This window comes from Lutra lutra, chromosome 7 (assembly GCF_902655055.1).
Source record: "Lutra lutra chromosome 7, mLutLut1.2, whole genome shotgun sequence".
Classification (NCBI taxonomy): Eukaryota; Metazoa; Chordata; class Mammalia; order Carnivora; family Mustelidae; genus Lutra; species Lutra lutra.
The window spans coordinates 118,638,587-118,656,924 of record NC_062284.1 but is presented as its reverse complement, the minus strand read 5'-3'; the positions used below and the strand labels follow the sequence as shown (position 1 = coordinate 118,656,924).

Sequence of the window (18,338 nt, the reverse complement as noted above, 5' to 3'; positions counted from 1 at the left end):
TAATGATGATGAAAAAGAAGAGTAATTTCCCATATTTTGTACCTGTTGGATACAAATGAGTAGTGAAATATTTTAATTTAAATTTTAATTAATCTAATTTAATAATTTTAATTTAATTTTTAAAATTATTAAAATTTTTAAAATATTACATCTTAATTTAATAAAATTTTAATTTAATAATTTTGTGAATTAGTGAAATACTTTTTGCATTTCACAACTAAAACCCCTAGATTAATTAGGAGTAGGGAATTCATCTCTCCAGTTCAGCAACATGCAGCATTTCGAGTACCTGTTATAGAAGTTTCCAGAGGCTAAAGGGATGCTTGCCGTCTTTCTGATGTCCTGGTGGATGTAGTAAGTGATGAACTTTACCAACTAGGTGCAAGATTCGTTATTTTGAGACAACATTTGGCGTCATCACAAGTCACAAATCATCAAAGGAAAAAAAAATCTAGTTAACTCATTAGACAAGGAAATACTCTCAGATGATCACGTTTATTCCAGAGACCAAATTATAGCTTAAATGTTGGTCCAAAAGTAATTGTCAACTTTGCAGTTTCAAATACCATTCCAGTTCTTGGAACAGTAAGTGAAGTTCTCAGTTATGATTTTTGCATATTTTAAATACTATATACTTTCACAATTGTCTTAGCTCTTTTTAAGTCTAGGTCCTTGTCTCTAATTGTTGACAATAGACGAATAACTTCTACTTAATTTTTTTTTCCAAGTGAGATATTCACAAGATTCACATTTTGCTTGTAAGTTCTATCGGTACCCCACCGACAGGAGCCCTGGGAGCGCGACTCCCGCAAAGAGGGATTTGGTTCCCGTCGGCTTCCGTAGCGTCCCTCGGCAACTTCCGCTTCTGGCGGCCGCCTTGGCGGATGCACTTCCGGCAGCGGTGGTTCGAGCGGCCGAAGCAAGATGGTGAGTGACTAAGGGTTTCAGCTGGTGGTCGCGGCGCGACAGGGTCGGAGCGGCCCGAGACGAGAGGACGAGGCGGCTGCCCGAGGCCCTCGGTCCGCCCGCTCTCCTGCCCACCGACCGGGTCTTCTCGCGGGACGAAGGCTCCTGGAGACAGTGCTTGGGTCCGCCACGGCCCGGGGCGGACGAGAGGGCGTGCGCTAAGGGTCCCCCGGGCTGACCGGTGGGGCGGCAGAGCGGGTTAGGGCGCCCGGCTTTGCACCTCCGCCGACCTGGCCCTGCTGACCGGCGCGGGGAGTTTCTCCCGAAGCACCTGGGGCGAGTGCTTTGGGAGCCGCTCAGGTGAAGGGCTGCGCGACTGGAGGAGAGGGAGGGATTCGTTCCAGCTGCGGAGGGGAGAGCGCAGTCATGGAGGAGCGCTCGGAGTGGGGGCATTTGGAGGAAGCGTTGAAGACTGACGCTTTTGTGACAGGTGGAGCTCGGAGGGGACGCTCCTGTGGTGCGTTAAGAATAATAAGAACAGCATTTATTCGTTAGTCCCCCAAACTGGTATTCATTGAGCATCTGCAAATTGGGGGAGGGGGGCGGCAGGCTCTGCTCTAGGCACTGAGCGCACAAGGGGTGAGTGTAACTGGTGAAGTCTCTGTCTAAATGGAACTTACATTCTAGACAAGGCCGACAAAAAAAAAAAACAAAAAAAAAACGAAAAAGAGACATGGAATATGACGTGGAGCGGGATAGAGATGAGTGGGATGGCCATTGATGGGAGCGGTGGCTGTCAGCAAAAGTTCCTCCGAGGAGGTGACATTTGAGCAGCAGAAGCCTAAGCAGAATGAGAGAGTAGCCCACGCAAACGTCTGAGGGAAACGTGGTCCGGGCGGAAGGGATAGTAAGCTCAAAGGGCCGGAGGGAGGTGGGAATGTGTTGAGCCTGTATCCTGAACATCAGAAACGCCTGAGCACATAGTGGGATAGGTCTCATAAGGACTTTGGGGTACTGTTCTAAGTATGTGCCAGGTACTTTTCCAGCATTATTACTGAAGTATAGCTGACACGCAGCGTTACGTTAGTTTCAGGTGGACAACACAGTGACTGGACAAGTCTGTACTATGCCGTGCTCCCAAGGGTAGCTACCATCTGACACTCTTCAGTGCTATCACAGTATTATTGGCGATATTCCCTGTATGTGCTGTACCTTTGTACCTTTTATCCCGTGACTTATACATTTTATACCTGAAAGCCTGCACCTTCCACTCCCCTTCACCCGTTTTGCCCACCCCCCACCCCCTTTTGTCTGGTGGCCACCAGTTCTCTGCGTTCATGGGTCTGTTTCTGCTTTTTTTATGTTTTTGATTCCACATATAAGTGAAATCATATGGTATTTGTCTTTCTCCATCTAATTTCAATTAGCTTAATACCCTCTGTGTCCATTAATGTAACAAATGGTGAGATCTGTTTTTTCTTTTTTTTAAGATTGATTTTATTTATTTATTTATTTATTTATTTATTTGACAGAGAGAGGGAGATCACAAGTAGGCAGAGAGGCAGGCAGAGGGAGAGGGAGAAGCAGGCTCCCCACTGAGCAGAGAGGCTGATGCGGAGCTCGATCCCAGAACCCTGAGATCATGACCTGAGCCAAAGGCAAAGCCTTAATCCACTGAGCCATCCAGGTGCCCCAAGATCTATTTTTTTTTTTTTTTTTAATGGCTGAGTAATATCCATGTGTTGGTATGCTGGTGTGCATTTACACACATCTTTATCCTTTCATTGTATCAATGGACACTTACGTTGCTTCCGTATCTTGGCTACTGTAAATAGTGCTGCAATAAACACAAGGGTATTTTCCAGCATTTTCTTATTCTCACAGCAGTCCCTGTAGTAATTATTATCTTCACTTTACCAAAGAGGAAACTGAGACACAGTAAGTGGCTTTGCTATAACACGAACCCTGTTAGTGTTTTCTAGAGGACATGTAGTAGAGAAACACAGATATTGGGGTCCAGTACACCTGAGTGTTTCCCAGCCACATCTCTGACAAGCTCTGTGGTAATGGGCAAGTCACTTAACATCTCTGGGCCTTGGTTTCCTTATCCATAAACTAGAGGTAATGATAGTTCCAACATCATGGTGTCTCTAAGAATTAAATGAGATGATATTCTGAGAATGTACAGTTTGCCATACAGTAAGGCCTTAATAATGGGTATATTTCTTATTGTTATTGGAGACTGAGAAATATCATGTAAAATGCCCCACACCTGAATAAGTTTGGGACCCTTTCAGGAAAATGTTCTCCTGTGGGGCCAGACTTGCAGGATCACCAGTGAGGTAGATGAACGTGGGAAGGGTCAGTCGAAGCCAGTTTGGCAAGGACCAGGTATGCCACTGTAAAAAGTTTGGCTGTTACACCATAAAGGCTAGGGAACAGTTGAAGGTTTTTGAGCAGAATGAAAGGAACAGCTCTTTGTTTTAGATGGTAACAGCTGGATTGGTGAGGAGAGAAACTGTCATGGGAATCTCAGTTGGGAGGCTGGCTAGAGTACAGAGATGGAGGGGCACCTGAGTGGCTCAATGGCTAAAGCCTCTGCCTTTGGCTGGGGTCATGGTCCCAGGGTTCTAGGATCGAGCCCCACATTGGGCTCTCTGCTTGGCAGGGAGCCTGCTTCCTCCTCTCTCTCTGCTTGTCTCTCTGCCTACTTGTGATCTCTGTCAAATAAATATATAAAATCTTAAAAAAAAAACAAACAAAACAGAGATGGGATCAACAAGAGAGGGTGATGAACTAAACCAGATGGGTTTCAGAACCCAGATTTTGTAACCAGATTGATAATTAAAATCCTGATCCTAACATTTCTTTTTCACCAATAATGTATTGCTAGTAGTTACTTTGAGTCATGCACATGGGGAGTGGTTTATGTGCATTACCTCATTTTCAGTAACAGGAGCTAGTATCATCCCCACTTTCCAGTTAAGGGCACCAAGGCTCAGGGAGGTGACCTGACTTACCTGAGGTCACATAGCCTATTAGTGCTGGAATCGGAATTGAAACCTGGATGCATCTAACTCCATAGCCCATGTTCTTAGGCTTGTTAAAGTTCCTCATCTAGAAAAATGGGAATAATGAACCCACCTTGGACGATGGTTTGAAATTAATGAGATAGTGAAGGAAAATGTCTAGTATAGACTTAATCACATAGTAGGAAACCCACAAACATTAGCTGCCCTGGCCAACAGCAAATTTCTTTAGGAGGTAGAAGTAAGTGTTAAAGGCCTATAATTTGGGGCGCCTATTGCAGTATAACTAATTCTGTTAACCAAAATTTCTTAGAGCCCTTAAATAACTTCAGAATAAGGCACAAAATTTTAAGAGTCCTGCATGCAGGGAAATACATTTGACCCTAACTCTTTTAGGTAACCATGATGTATTTAGAGGTGCTTATGTGGAAGTAGTTTGAGGGGAGAGGGTCCTTCTATTCAAGTAAGTTCATTATTACTTAAAATGCCATTATTTTTGAGATACTGTTCTGTGTTAAGCATTGCCCTGTAACTGAGTGGAGTGTTTTAAAGTCCAGAATCCCATGAGCTTATTAATACACTGAATTCTTGATACCTTAAAGTGATTCAGCTTTTCAGGTTGGCAAGAAAGACCTGCCCAAGAGTCCCAGGCTTTAGAGATGGGAGGTATATAAGTTGCTACTGAAAGGAAAACCTCCTGGGTCTCGGTGTGATCTTAGTAAGGAGTAAGTGATTGATAAATGATTGTTGACTAGGCAAAATGATTTAACTCTGATGGCCTAATTTCATGAAATATACTCAGTCAAGAAGTTTTATAACAAAGAATGTTAAACTCTCTATTTTCCCCTCAAAAAGGGGCGATCTTAGAATCCCAGCCTCATCGTGATACAGAAGTTACATGAGTTTCTTAATAGAATTGTCCTTGATGTAAGATGCAGTCAGTTGCAAGGTGCAACTAACAGCTTTTCAGGAAAAAAAAAAGAAATTCTACCATGCTAAATGTATGTACACCTGAAGTTCAGAAATGTTAAAATGTTAAAATGTTAAAATGTCTTGGTGTCTTAGAATCACAGGAAAATAAAAAGGATGTTCTTTTGAAGTGATCATGTCTGAATATATACTTCTGATTTCTTTTCTCAGGGTCAGAGTCAGAGTGGTGGTCATGGCCCTGGAGGTGGCAAGAAGGATGACAAGGTAAATAAGCCAGATAGGTCTGTGATACAGGTAGATCATGGAACATATCCTTGATCTCAGCTGAGAAGTTCTTTGGGGATTCATGACTTTGAAAATGCAAAATAAGTGATCCTGTAGTTATTACCCACCTGGCCTACAGATTCAGTGCCCTCTTCCATGTTTTAGAGAAGATTATTGACCTGTCAAGTAAGTAGTTATGCATTAATGGTTTTTAAGTGTATACTATAACATTACAGAGTTTAAATTGCCTGCAATTTTAGTGTTTAATATCTTCAGATGTGAAGAATTGTCTCAAATTATTTCAGCCCAAACTTTTGGCATATAATTCTGAATTCTGACCTTTAGGCCTTACTGAATAACCCATCACTGTGTATTATAAAAAGAAAGATGAATTATGTTCACCAATTAAAATTGCACGAATGTAATACCTAGTTTGTTTTTTAAAGATTTTAGTTACTTGAGGGAGAGAGCAGGGGGAGGGGCAGAGGGAGAGAGAGAAACACTCCCCGCTGAGCACAGAGCCTGAAGTGGGGCTCTGTCTCATGATCCTGAGCCAAAACCAAGAGTCAGATGCTTAACTGACTGAGCCAACCAACTAGCTTTATTTTTAAAAGGACAGGTTTTTTTTGTTTGTTTGTTTTTGTTTTTAAAGATTTTATTTATTTGTCAGAAAGAGAGAGAAAGCACACAAGCAGGCAGAGAGGTGGGCAGAGGCAGAGAGAGAGGCAGGCTCCCTGCTGAGCAAGGAGCCTGATGCTGGACTCGATCCCAGGACCCCGGGATCATGACCTGAGCCGAAGGCAGCGGCTTAACCCACTGAGCCACCCAGACGTCCCTAAAAGGACAGTTTTTAATAGCATTCTGAAAGATAAGGAAAATTACAGCCACTAGAAATAGATGATGGTACAAAAGAAAGAAGTTTGTGTTTTGATATGATTTGTGTGGTTTTTGTTTTTCCTGTTCTAAAAATTCAAGGACAAGAAAAAGAAATATGAACCTCCTGTACCAACTCGGGTGGGGAAAAAGAAGAAGAAAACAAAGGGACCAGATGCTGCCAGCAAGCTGCCACTGGGTAATGACATAGTCCCTCCTTGCTGTCTCTTGATTCCACTGGGAACCGTCTGTGTGTGTGTACTTAAGGGGTCTGAATCTGGAGGCAGGAAATGGAGCTGAAGCTCTAGTTCTTATGTGTGGCAGAGTTGTGTACAAACAGTGTACAGCTGTGTCTCACTTTAAGAAACTCCACTAATTTCCTTTATTGTAGCTCCTCTAATGTATGAAAAGTGTAGTTTTGGGTTAGAAAACTCAGGTTGAGCTTGAATAACTTAGAAACATGTTTTGTTCTTGAAGAAATGGAATGCCAACATGTTGGAATTCACATCTTGTGATGCATGAACAAACTGTTTCAGTGACGGTACTGAACATAGACTAAGCCTCGGACCAGGTGACCTGACGCAGGCCACCTCTCCATTCTCAACCCCTGCCGTTCTCCTTGCTTGTTGTTCACATAGCCCTGCCTTGTGTTCTTTGACTCCTACGCACATTAGAACTTTTTTTTTTTTTTTTTTTTTTTTTTTTGAGAGAGAGAGCGAGAGCACGCGCATGTGCACAGGTGGGGATGTGGAAGCAGGGTGGCGTGGAGCAGAGGGACAGAGAGAGAGAGAATCAGACAGGCTCCATGCCCATTGCAGAGCCCAATGTGGGGCTTGGTCTCATGACCCTGAGATGACCTGAGCCAAAATCAAGAGTTGGATGCTTAAGCGATTGAGCCACTCCAGGTAACCCACACATTAGGACTTTTGTCTTTTGCTTAAAAATATTCTTCCCTTGGGGCACCTGGGTGGTTCATTCGGTTAAGCATCCAACTCTTGATTTCAGGTCAGGTCATGATCTCAGGGTCATAGGATCAAGCCCCATGTTGGGCTCTGCACTCAGCAGGGAGTCTGTTTCCTCTCTTTCCCTCTGCCCTTCTCCTCCCTCTTCCCCCTCCCCTATGCTCTCTCTCTAAAAATAAATAAATCTTTTTTTTTTTTTTTAAAGATTTTATTTATTTATTTGACAGAGAGATCACAAGTAGACAGAGAGGCAGGCAGAGAGAGAGGAGGAAGCAGGCTCCCTGCCGAGCAGAGAGCCCGATGCGGGGCTCGATCCCAGGACTCTGAGATCATGACCTGAGCAGAAGTCAGCGGCTTAACCCACTGAGCCACCCAGGCGCCCATAAATAAATCTTTTAAAAAATGTTCTTCCCCCAGTCTTTCCCAAGGCTGGCTCCTTCTTACACTGCGGTTCACATACCTCCCCTACCCCCATCTAAACAAGTCTCTTCCTGCTTAGATGAAATAATTTTTAAAATATTGCTTGGTTAAGAATTAAGGGAGCCAGACAGTGAAAAACATGCCATTAGTCTACCATAATGAATCAATATGGTATTGGTAAAGAATAGATCATCAGATGGCCAGAAGAGCATAGGAGTCCAAAAACAGTTAAGTTACATGGATAATGACTATATGGTAAAGGTGACTGAGTTCTGTGGGGAGTGAGTGAGTTGTTTAACAGAATGGCTGGCATCTTTATTTGCTATTGAGAGAAAATGAAATTAGACCCCCTCGCTTTTTGCCAGATGGATTATAGATACGAAAATAAGTACATAAATGAAAAATCAGGAATATATTTAATCTTAGGGAAGGAGAGACAATCTTGAAGAAACCCAGAAACCACAAAAGAAAAAGTTGACATTTTTGTCTATATATGCTAAAATCCTATGTAGCATAAGACTTTAAGCCAAAAGAAACAACGCAAAAGAATATGGAAAAAATGCTTGCCACATATGTTAATATCACTAATATTTCACAGTTCTTCTGGGGGGGGATTCCTTAGCTCGCCTGCAGCAATGTATTCTGACTGGACAGCACGCGTACCTATTTTTATAAACACAGATGGGAAATAAAAAACCAAAGTGAATGATCTTTGAGGTTGTTGAGTTCTTTCTTCTTGAGTTCATGTAGCAGATGTCATTCAGACCTCATCCCTGTTTTTACCTGCTTGCTTACAACTGCCAAAGTCCCTTTTCCTTTAGCATCTAGGCACCTGCTTACTTAGGGTCACCGGAACTTGAATTTTTCAGCCTGTTCAACAAAAATAAGCTTATTTTAAGTCTTAACATTTTTTCCTTAAGAATGAACTTAATTGGGGCACTGGGTGGCAGAGTGGGTTAAAGCCTCTGCCTTCAGCTCAGATCATGATCCCAGGGTTGTGGGATCGAGCCCCACATTGGGCTCTCTGCCCAGCAGGGATCCTGCTTCCTCCTCTCTCTCTCTGCCTGCCTCTCTGCCTACTTGTGATCTCTTTCTGTCAAATAAATAAATAAAATCTTTAAAAAAAAAAAAAAAGAATGAACTTAATTAATTGCTAACGTCAAGGTCCAAATAGAATAAAACTTTTCTTTGTAATTACAGTGACACCCCATACTCAGTGCCGGTTAAAATTATTGAAGTTAGAGAGAATTAAAGACTATCTTCTCATGGAGGAAGAATTCATTAGAAATCAGGAACAAATGAAGCCTTTAGAAGAAAAGCAAGAGGTAATTCAGAAATTACTGTAACTTTTGTTTTACAAATTAAGTGTTTTGGTACTAACTAGAATTCAGTGAATAAATGAAATTCAAGTAGTTGACCCATTTAGACTGGCTGCCTTTTAAAAGCATCACCTGCTTTGTAAATGTAGTAAAATTTAGTAAATCTAGTAAAACTATCAGCCTTGTCTGCTTTTTAGGTCTAATCTGCTTTTCCTTCATGGCGTACTCTTACATAGGAGGAAAGGTCTAAGGTGGATGACCTGAGAGGGACCCCAATGTCAGTAGGAACCTTGGAAGAGATCATTGATGACAATCACGCCATCGTGTCTACATCTGTGGGCTCCGAACACTACGTCAGCATTCTTTCCTTTGTAGACAAGGACCTGCTGGAACCGGGCTGCTCCGTCCTGCTCAACCACAAGGCAAGTTGATGGTCTCTAAGCCTCTAGGAGTGCTTTCTCCTTCCTCTCAGATCTGTCCATTGGTGCTGCTCTGTGGTTGGCGGTGCTTTGCTGTGGGTGGATTATGTGAACCTCACGGTTCTGCATTAACTTAATGTTCTCTCTCAGGTGCATGCCGTCATAGGGGTGCTTATGGATGACACAGATCCCTTGGTCACAGTGATGAAGGTAGAAAAGGCGCCCCAGGAAACCTATGCTGATATTGGGGGGTTGGACAACCAAATCCAGGAAATTAAGGTAAGTCTAAGAATCACCTCTGGGTTTCTAGATTTTCAATTTATTTAACTACTTCATTTAGGGTAGAGTTATTGTGCATGTTTTGTGTTTTCCTTAGTGATCAAACCAGTGTGACTCAAAGCTTGCCAGTTGTGGAGTAATTTATTTGTTAATCCTGAGTTAGGTAATAGGAACAACAAGTTGTGTGATTGTTCCTGCGGCAGCTGCAGCTTCATCCTTCTTACATGCAAAGTGCCACGGTTATCTGGGTGGATACCTAATGGTTCCGTTTGTGTTGACTTCAGCTGTGGCTGTCTGGAAACCTCCAGTGATGTGTGGGGTAGTGTGAGTGGGGTGAAGGGAAGTGGTCGTTCAGGTTGGCTGGGAGCCAGCCATCTCATCTGCAGGTGCTTCATCTGCAGGGGGGTCGTGTAGAGCTGTCACCAGTCACAGCCGGCGACCTCGGAGATGGCTGGGAAGTAGCCATTATGTCCATTGGTATAACGGCAATCAGAAAATCTTGCCAGAAAATCTCGTCTATGGTTTAATTGAAAACAGTGCATTTTCACTTTAAGTTCCTTTTGCTCTGGAAGAGCCTGAAGGTTGCTCCAGGCTGACTTCTATGAGAAAGTGAGAGGGAAACTGGAGGCAGTAGGAAGGGGAACTCAGCAAGGACAGGTGTCATCTTCCATCTGTCCCTGCTGCTAGACAAAAGTCAGGCACACTGTCTCTAACAAGACTAAGTGACATTTTAGCTTATTGTTGAAAGTGAGATATATCCCGAATGCCAATTCGTGGATCTGGTAATTTCAGTGAGAAAACATTTCATTTTTACCAAGTATTTGTTTTCTCTAGGAGTCTGTGGAGCTTCCTCTCACTCATCCTGAGTATTATGAAGAGATGGGTATAAAGCCCCCGAAGGGGGTCATTCTGTATGGTCCACCTGGCACAGGTATGTATGCTCTGGGTTTGACACTTCAGGGCACTGAGCTAATCTCTTGAGCTGTAGCATTAGTTTGTTATAATTATTTAATTCTTGAGTAAGGATGCCACAACTCCTTAGTTTGAAACCAGGTTTTCTAAACATTTTGTACATTTTCTGAGTAAATATGGAAATATACATATTACATAAAAGTATTTTTATCTGTATAGTTGATGCTAAAAAACTGAATTACCTTAGACTTAAAATTGTAGACTTAACAGATTTAATGTATTAAAAACAACAGTAGGAATTGCAACAAAAATAAGCACAGTAGGGAAACCCTCCCCTTCCAAAAATGCCTGCTCAGTGTGAATGCGTTTACAGTTTCTTAGAATTCCTCTCTGCACTCAAATATATTAGATTTATGTGCTGTAAAACATAAAACTTTAAAGTATTCATAAGAGTAATGTGAATCTATTAAAAAGAGTTTATAAGGGACGCCTGGGTGGCTCAGTGGGTTAAAGCCTCTGTCTTCGGCTCAGGTCATGATCTCAGGGTCCTGGGAGGGAGCCCCGCATCAGGCCCTCTGCTCAGTGGAGAGCCTGCTTCCCCCTCTCTCTGCCTGCCTCTCTGCCTACTTGTGTTCACTGTCTGTCAAATAAATAAAATCTTTTTTAAAAAAGTTTATAAAACAAAATAAACTGGGATGCTTAAGCTTGGCTATACGTTGGAATCACCCTGGAGCTTTAAAAAATACTGATGGTCCCATCCCTGAAAATTCTGATCTGTTCATCTGGAGTGTGGCCAGGTATCAGAGCCATGGTGGGAAACCACAGATTTAAAAGCTGTTCTGTGCGGTTCAGATTGGGTTCACTCTCTGGTCCACTGTACTGAGTGAACAGAATATTGGATGAATAGATGCGTATACAGATATGTATGTGGTTCATTATGCAACTAGCTGGCCTGAGTAAGTTGTACAGTCCAGGAATTAGCAATTCAGTGCTGTGGAAGTTGCAGAGGAAGCACAGTTCTTTGAAGGGGTCACTGAGGGCTGCCCACAGTGGAGGAACCGGAGGAACTGAGCCCAGAGGCATGGAACTGTTGCAGCTCATCATCTTACAGTGCAGGAAACTCAGAGAGGCGGGTGACTAGCCCGGGGCGGAGGAAGCCCTGGGAGTTGAGCAGGTGGCGGGGCTGGAGCTGGAAGGCAGGCCGCCTGACCTGCAGCTGTGGGCTGCCTTCGGTGCACATGCACCGCCGGGGGCCGACGTGAAGGGCTGGTCTGGAGCACAGGGTGGCAGGCCATCAGGAGGGGAAGAGCCTGACTTGGTTATCCCGCTCGCCACCGAAGGGACCCAGCAGCTGGCCGAGGCTATCTCTGGAGGGTCAGAGGCCATCTGCTTCGGTGGTCCTTTTTGTCTTCCATTCACCATCCTTCACTGGTACTCTCAGGGAGAAGTCCATGCTGCTAAGCCCTCACACCTGCCCCTCCGCCTGTCTGGCCAAAAAGACATTGTCACCACGTCTTATTCTCAAGCTTAGTGCCTTGTCCCCCTTCCCACTTGAACTAAGTCTGTGTCACTTACCAGCAGCCTCCCCCTACCCCTCTGCAGGCCTAAGCTTAGTCCTTTACTGGCTCAGCCTCTAGCCAGTGTCCTGACACCACGGCTTGGCCCTGTGCCCATGTCCTCACCATCAAAGGGGCCAAGTGGTCTTCCAGCCCTAAAGTTCACAGGGTGGCTGCCACAGCTATTGTTTTTGACCTGAAATAGAAATATCAAGGAATGGGACACCTGGGTGGCTCGGTCGGTTAAGCCGCTGCCTTTGACTCGGGTCATGATCCCAGGGTCCTGGGATCAAGTCCCGAGTCGGGCTCCTAGCTTGGCAGGGAGCCTGCCTCTCTCTCCGCCTCTGCCTGCTTGTGTGCTCACTCGCTCTCTGACAAATAAATAAAATCTTAAAAAAAAAAAAAATCAAGGAATGGAGAATTGGAAATGTTTGAGATTGTCCCTGAGAGGAACGATCCTCACAAGGGCATACCAGAGACTGAGAAGTCTCTAGAGCTTTTAGCAGTTCTCTGTCATGGGCTTCCCCGGGAGCTGGTCCTATCTCAGCTGAGCCCCGGGCAGGCCCACCCAGCACAACCCCAGGGACTGCAGGCCTGGTGTTCCAGGTCAGGTTCCTTAGGTCAGACCTAGGGTTCGCAGGCCATTTCTCATCATGAATAGTTTTAGGAGTTGAGTTTGGATCTCTAACCCTGGTTGCATGAGTTAGGTTAGTAATCTATACACCTTTGAATAACCCAGTAAAATGTACTTTCTGACATTGTAATGAAGAATGAGGAAGATAGTTAAAAATAATCAAAACATTATTTAGGTTTTTCTCAATTTCCTCTTACCTGCCTCGGAGAACAGAATGTTAAGACCCTGGAATGGGGGGCATACCTTTTAGGGATCTGCCCATTTCTTTTTTTTTTTTTTTTTTTCTTTTAAAGATTTTACTTATTTGACAGAGAGAGATCACAAGTAGGCAGAGAGAGAGAGAGAGAGAGAGGGAAGCAGGCCCCCGCTGAGCAGAGAGCCCAATGAGGGACTTGATCCCAGGACTCCGGGATCATGACCTGAGCCGAAGGCAGCAGCTTAACCCACAGAGCCACCCAGGCACCCCAGGATCTACCCATTTCTAATGCCCATTTAAGTGACAGAGTTTGGTTTTTTTTATTTTTTTTTTTAAGATTTTATTTATTTATTTGTCAGAGACAGACGGAGAGAGAGTGAGCGAGCACAGGCAGAGGCAGAGGGAGAAGCAGGCTCCCTGCCGAGCAAGGAGCCCGATGTGGGACTCGATCCCAGGACGCTGGGATCATGACCTGAGCCGATGGCAGCTGCTTAACCAACTGAGCCACCCAGGTGTCCCAAGTGACAGAGTTTTTAAGTTAAAATAGCAATTAAGGGGTTTTTTTCCTTTCTCTTTTTCTTTTTAAATCTAAAATAGGTAAAACCTTATTAGCCAAAGCAGTAGCAAACCAAACCTCAGCCACTTTCTTGAGAGTGGTTGGCTCGGAACTTATTCAGAAGTACCTAGGTGACGGGCCCAAACTCGTTCGGGAATTGTTTCGAGTTGCAGAAGAACACGCACCATCCATCGTGTTTATTGATGAAATTGATGCCATTGGAACAAAAAGGTACATTTCTCTCTTTGTGTTGAGCAGAGATAAAAGCCCCAGAGCTCTTCTCTGAGAACGATCATTGCGTACCCCCTGGACGGCCTGCCCGTGGGTTTGCCACAGTTCCTACCGTCCCATGGTACTCTGGGTGCTTTAGGCTCTGCTCTCCCAGGTGCCAGGTAACAATCACGCAGGAGTTGTGACTGCCTGGAGATTAGTCCGGAGCAGTGTCCCGAGCATCTGCTCGGAGCCAAGCATCATCTGGACTTCAGGCACACAGCCACTGTATGCAAGCCTCTGCCCTCAAGGAGCTCCCGGTCGGGTTGGCAGCTCAGATAGCAAACACGGAGACTGAATTAATGATATAATGTCAAGCATGAAAACTTCTACAATTTAAACAACATGATGGGAGGGCGTGATTTTGTTGCTAGAATTGAGGGCGTCTGAGTTATCCTTCAGCACATCAGTTAGGTTTTCACGCCTTCTCTTCTTTTTCAAAGGTATGACTCAAATTCTGGTGGTGAGAGAGAAATTCAGCGAACAATGCTGGAGCTGCTGAACCAGTTGGATGGATTTGATTCAAGGGGTGACGTGAAAGTTATCATGGCCACAAACCGAATAGAGACTTTGGATCCAGCTCTTATCAGACCAGGTCAGTTTGCTTGTTCTACCAGGGACAGCTGTCGTGTCTGTGTATGACCATGTTTTAAGTGCATGGGCAGGGGATTTAAGAACAATGTGTTCTTAAACACATAGGGCGCCTGGGTGGCTCAGTGGTTTGAGCCTCTGCCTTCAGCTCAGGTGATGGTCTCAGGGTCCTGGGATGAGGCCCTGCGTCAGGCTCTCTGCTCAGTGGGGAGCCTGCTTCTCCCTGCCTGCCCCCCTCGCCCGCCGCCTGCCTCTCTGCCTACTTGTGATCTCTCTGTCAAATAAATAAAACCTTTAAAAGAAAAATGATATGTATCAAGGCAAACACGTGACTGAAATGCAGAGCAACTTACTAAAGACCGCATCCCCTGAGGTCGTGGTTAAGGAAGGACGTGATGCAGTGGGTGTAGCCCTTTTAATTCTAATCATAAATTGTGATCTTTTCTTTCCAATAATGGATATTCTTTTTTCTGAAGGAATAATTCATATGTTAACTCAGGTTCATTTTTTTACATTCAGGTCACACCAGGATGCAGCAGTGGCTAATTTGTTTATGCTTTTGTAATGTTTTTAACACAATCTGTCCTTTTTCACTACGTAGGCCATTCAGGAGCCCTTCCTTTATTTCTAAGGGTACCCCAGCAGAGCCGATCTCTTTCAGATTGGATGAATTCAAATGCCGACATTATGACTACAAGAGGGATGTTCACCTTTCGGGATTTGGACACCCACCCCCCACCACACACAGGGTGCTGTCTGACTGAAATTGTGTGAGTGAGGACACGGGCTCAGACTCTTCCTGAGCTGGAGCCACACCTGGGGGCTGCGCAGCGCTGTGACTGGAAACCTTTTCTACCCACAGGTCGCATCGACAGGAAGATTGAGTTCCCCCTGCCCGATGAGAAGACTAAGAAGCGCATCTTTCAAATCCACACAAGCAGGATGACGCTGGCTGATGATGTGACCTTGGACGACTTGATCATGGCTAAAGATGACCTCTCGGGTGCTGATATCAAGGTGAGAACCTGGGCTGGGTTGTACCTCTCAGTTTCATGGGGCAGGGGTGGGGGGAGGCTGGCAGCATCAGATCTGTGTCCGGCCTGCTCTTTAGGTGAGGACCTGGGTTTTGGTCAGGGCAGGACGGCACACGTGGGCCTTTTCACACTGCTGCCTGCACTGAGCTGCGTATCCTTGGTCTCTAAAGAACTAGGTTAGTGTCTGTGTTGGTGAATAAAAAGCTCTTTTTAAAATGGAAATTATTTAAAAATTTTGTACCAACTTTGTATTTTGAAAAATTTAAAGTCTTCAGAAAAGTTGCAGCAGTAGTAAGTACTGGTATACCCATCACCTTGATTTATCTAGTGTTACCGTTTTACTGCTGTGTTTTATCTTTTGTTCACAAATACACTTTCTTTTCTGCTGAACCATCTGAAATATCCTGAGGGCCGTAACTGGATAAAAACGTCAATGCCAGGATTGTTTCTGTCACATCGTGTTGAATGGGTTTTTGTTCTGCTTTTGGCAAGTGATGACTGAGGAAATAAATCCCAGTAAATGCTGTCCTGAGACAGCTAGCCAGAATACGTGATACGTGTTCCCTTCTGACTGTGGGTAAATAAACTGGATGGATGCTCTGTTGCCGCTAGTGTCCTGGTGTAATTGCATCTGGTGCCCAGGAAGGAACGTGGCTCCTGTATCGAATGGAGCAGAGAACTTCCCCATTGGGCCACCCTGCTAGTTAGAACCCGAGCCAGGCCTCCTCCTCAAAGCCACCTCAGATCCTGAGAAAGTAATAATTAGAATGTGTAAAACATCTACTCTTTTCCCAAACAGTTTAAGCAGTTTCTTTAGTCTAAGGGTCTTACACCCGATTTCAGAGTAGCTCCCGAATTGACAGAGCACAAGTAAAAAGTATTTCCCTTTCTGAACATACTGTTCGTTCTTACAGGCAATCTGTACAGAAGCTGGTCTGATGGCCTTGAGAGAACGCAGAATGAAAGTAACAAATGAAGACTTCAAGAAATCTAAAGAAAATGTTCTTTATAAAAAACAAGAAGGCACCCCTGAGGGACTGTATCTCTAGCAGACCACAGCTGCCTTCAAGGAAGTGGTCGGGGTTGTTCTGACCCCTTGAAGGGATGAGGTTGGGGAAGTTGCCCAGAGGAACCCATGTTCCAATTGATCTTTCTTACTAGCAAAACCTCCTTGTGTACTTTTTTGAGCGTGTAGGATGCCCCCCAGGCTGCCTTCACCTGTTGGTCCCGTGCAGCGCTCTGTCTCCAATAAAGCGTGCTCCTTCTCACACTCGTTTCTGGAACCTCCACACCCGGCGCTCAGCAGCAATACGCAGGGGGACCTGGGCAGTAGGGGGGCTTTCAGCACCTCTGGCCCTGCCTCACGTGCCCAGAGCTAGTGGGAGAGCTGGACAGCAGCTAGTGGGAGGGCGTGACACAGAGCCAGTGGTCTCTGCAGTGGAAGAGTGTGGCTGTGGCTTCGGAAGGAAACAGCTTTCTGTATTGGAAGGTCTGTGGAGCCTGCGGGTTTCTCAGCACTCAGGCAGGAAAGCAGCCGTGGTGTTCCTACTAGGAATCTCCACAGGCCTGGGCTGACGTCTGCCGCTCGCCACCCAGGTCATCCCTTGTTCTTAGGTTCTGGAACCTCATCTCTCTCTAGGATGCGCAAAACCATATCAAAGCTTCCCCTTCCCTGTCTTGCCCTTCTTTCCTTTCAGAGCAGGTCCATATCCAAACGCGTGTGTCCAAGCCCGGCAAGGTAAGTGTTCACTTGGCTGGCTGGCCAGCCACCTTCCTCCGGGGCTCTGACTTGTCACCCTTCTTTTCCAGCTCTTTCTAGCCCAAATTTCTCTTCCACAGCACTGGTTTTTCTGGATGGGATGACAAGGAATGACAACTGCAGCAATTCTAGGCATCAGGGTTTTGGTTTTTTTAAGAGCAGGGGCTCAGAGAAGATAAAGCAGTTTCCTCCCAGTTAAATATTAACAGTTAATAACTGCGGGCATGTCCTTTGCAGAAGAAAGTGGTCTGAACGTAGAGATGTCCATTTCATTCCATTCCTAATCCTCAGACACCTACTGGCCTCTGTCTGCACCCGGATGAAGGCTGCCACGACCCTCTTGCGGGCAGGGGGTGGTCTGGTAGGAAGCCGCAGGCTCCATGCCGCACTCCGCTCGCATGGCTACCCGCGCGCTTCCTGCAGTAGGGGTTCCTCCCACACTTGGGTGCTCGTAAGTCTCCAGGGGTCCCGTTCAAGTGCAGCCGAGCTCAGAAGGGCTGAGGTGGGCCCGCAAGGCTGCATCTCTGCCAGGCGCCCAGGTGGTGCTGCTGGCCCACAGCTGGGAGGTGTCAAGAAGAGCTTAGGGACCCTGAAGAACTTAACGCACTTGATACAGGCCAGAACACTGAGTTTTAAATGACTCCACTGATTGGCCTGAAGAGAAGGGCAAAATCTGCTCTCCTGCTAACCAGCCTGGGGAAGAGGTTCTAGAGTCACCAGACCTTTTCTGTCATGACTACAAGACCCAGAAACCCTGACAGGACCCCCAAGAATGCCAACCAATGGGGCGCACGTGTTGGGGGGGGCTGGGCGGGGAGCAGAGGAAGAGCACAAACTCACACAGGCCAACCACGAGAGGTTTCCTTATCACTAGGCGTGATTCGTATCTACATATTCACACATGTAATGTGTAAAAAACAGCTTCTGTGTCATTTTGCACATCCAAAAAAATGTGCAGGAGATAAGAAACCGATGACCCAGGTACAAAGTACTAAGAAAGCTAGACTTCAAAAGCAGAGCTCCTGGAACACACGCACCCAGGCGTCCCCAGTCTCAGGCATCCCAGCTCCGGCGGGGCAGGCCCTCCTGGTCTCTAGTCCTCCAGCAGAAGCGCCAGCTCCTCCAGGGGCAGGCGCACCCGGAGCTCCTTCTCCGTCATCAGGTCCAGGACCTCCTGCATCTCTTCGGGGAAGTGCTCCACGGCATCCAGGTACAGCGCCTAGGGCAGGAGTCCCACGCTAGTCAGCCTGCCCTCCCTGTCGCCATCTGGACTTGGCGGCGCCTGGGTACCGGGTTCCAGAAGGACATGGAACTCACAAAGTTGGGGCTGGAAGTAAGCGGACCCGAGCGAGGCCTTTCTCTAAAGTGGGGCACGACTTGGTGGACGGGACAGTCCCCATATGCCTCCTGACTGGGCTCGGCAAGACAG

At 45.7% G+C, this 18,338-nt stretch overlaps 2 protein-coding genes across 4 annotated transcripts in view; one reads left to right on the top strand and one right to left on the bottom strand.

Moving 5' to 3' along the window:
- Window positions 1–852: 852 nt before the first annotated feature.
- PSMC1 (proteasome 26S subunit, ATPase 1) lies at window positions 853–16,418 on the top strand. The gene is made up of 11 exons (XM_047736398.1): window positions 853–927; window positions 5,076–5,129; window positions 6,105–6,201; window positions 8,585–8,709; window positions 8,940–9,125; window positions 9,273–9,401; window positions 10,236–10,332; window positions 13,297–13,486; window positions 13,969–14,120; window positions 14,979–15,133; window positions 16,065–16,418. Exons 1-11 carry the CDS (start codon window positions 925–927, stop codon window positions 16,197–16,199), a joined length of 1,323 nt encoding a protein of 440 aa, XP_047592354.1. The 5' UTR covers window positions 853–924; the 3' UTR covers window positions 16,200–16,418.
- Window positions 8,517–18,338, bottom strand: part of NRDE2 (NRDE-2, necessary for RNA interference, domain containing) — a 58,855-nt gene continuing 49,033 nt past the window's right edge. For 2 of the 3 annotated variants that reach the window (XM_047736395.1, XM_047736396.1), the window contains exon 14: window positions 15,507–18,128. In XM_047736395.1, the coding sequence (XP_047592351.1) occupies window positions 18,003–18,128 (126 nt within the window). In that variant the 3' untranslated portion in view covers window positions 15,507–18,002. Of the gene's footprint in view, window positions 11,797–15,506; window positions 18,129–18,338 lie in introns of those variants that run through there. The other variant, XR_007128590.1, reaches the window with a different exon arrangement.

Bases quoted from the DNA above. Each gene is read 5' to 3' on its own strand.
- PSMC1 (XM_047736398.1), top strand. The intron at 8,710-8,939 runs GTAATTCAGAAA...ACTCTTACATAG, and splicing joins CTTTAGAAGAAAAGCAAGAG to GAGGAAAGGTCTAAGGTGGA. The intron at 15,134-16,064 runs GTGAGAACCTGG...TCGTTCTTACAG, and splicing joins TCTCGGGTGCTGATATCAAG to GCAATCTGTACAGAAGCTGG.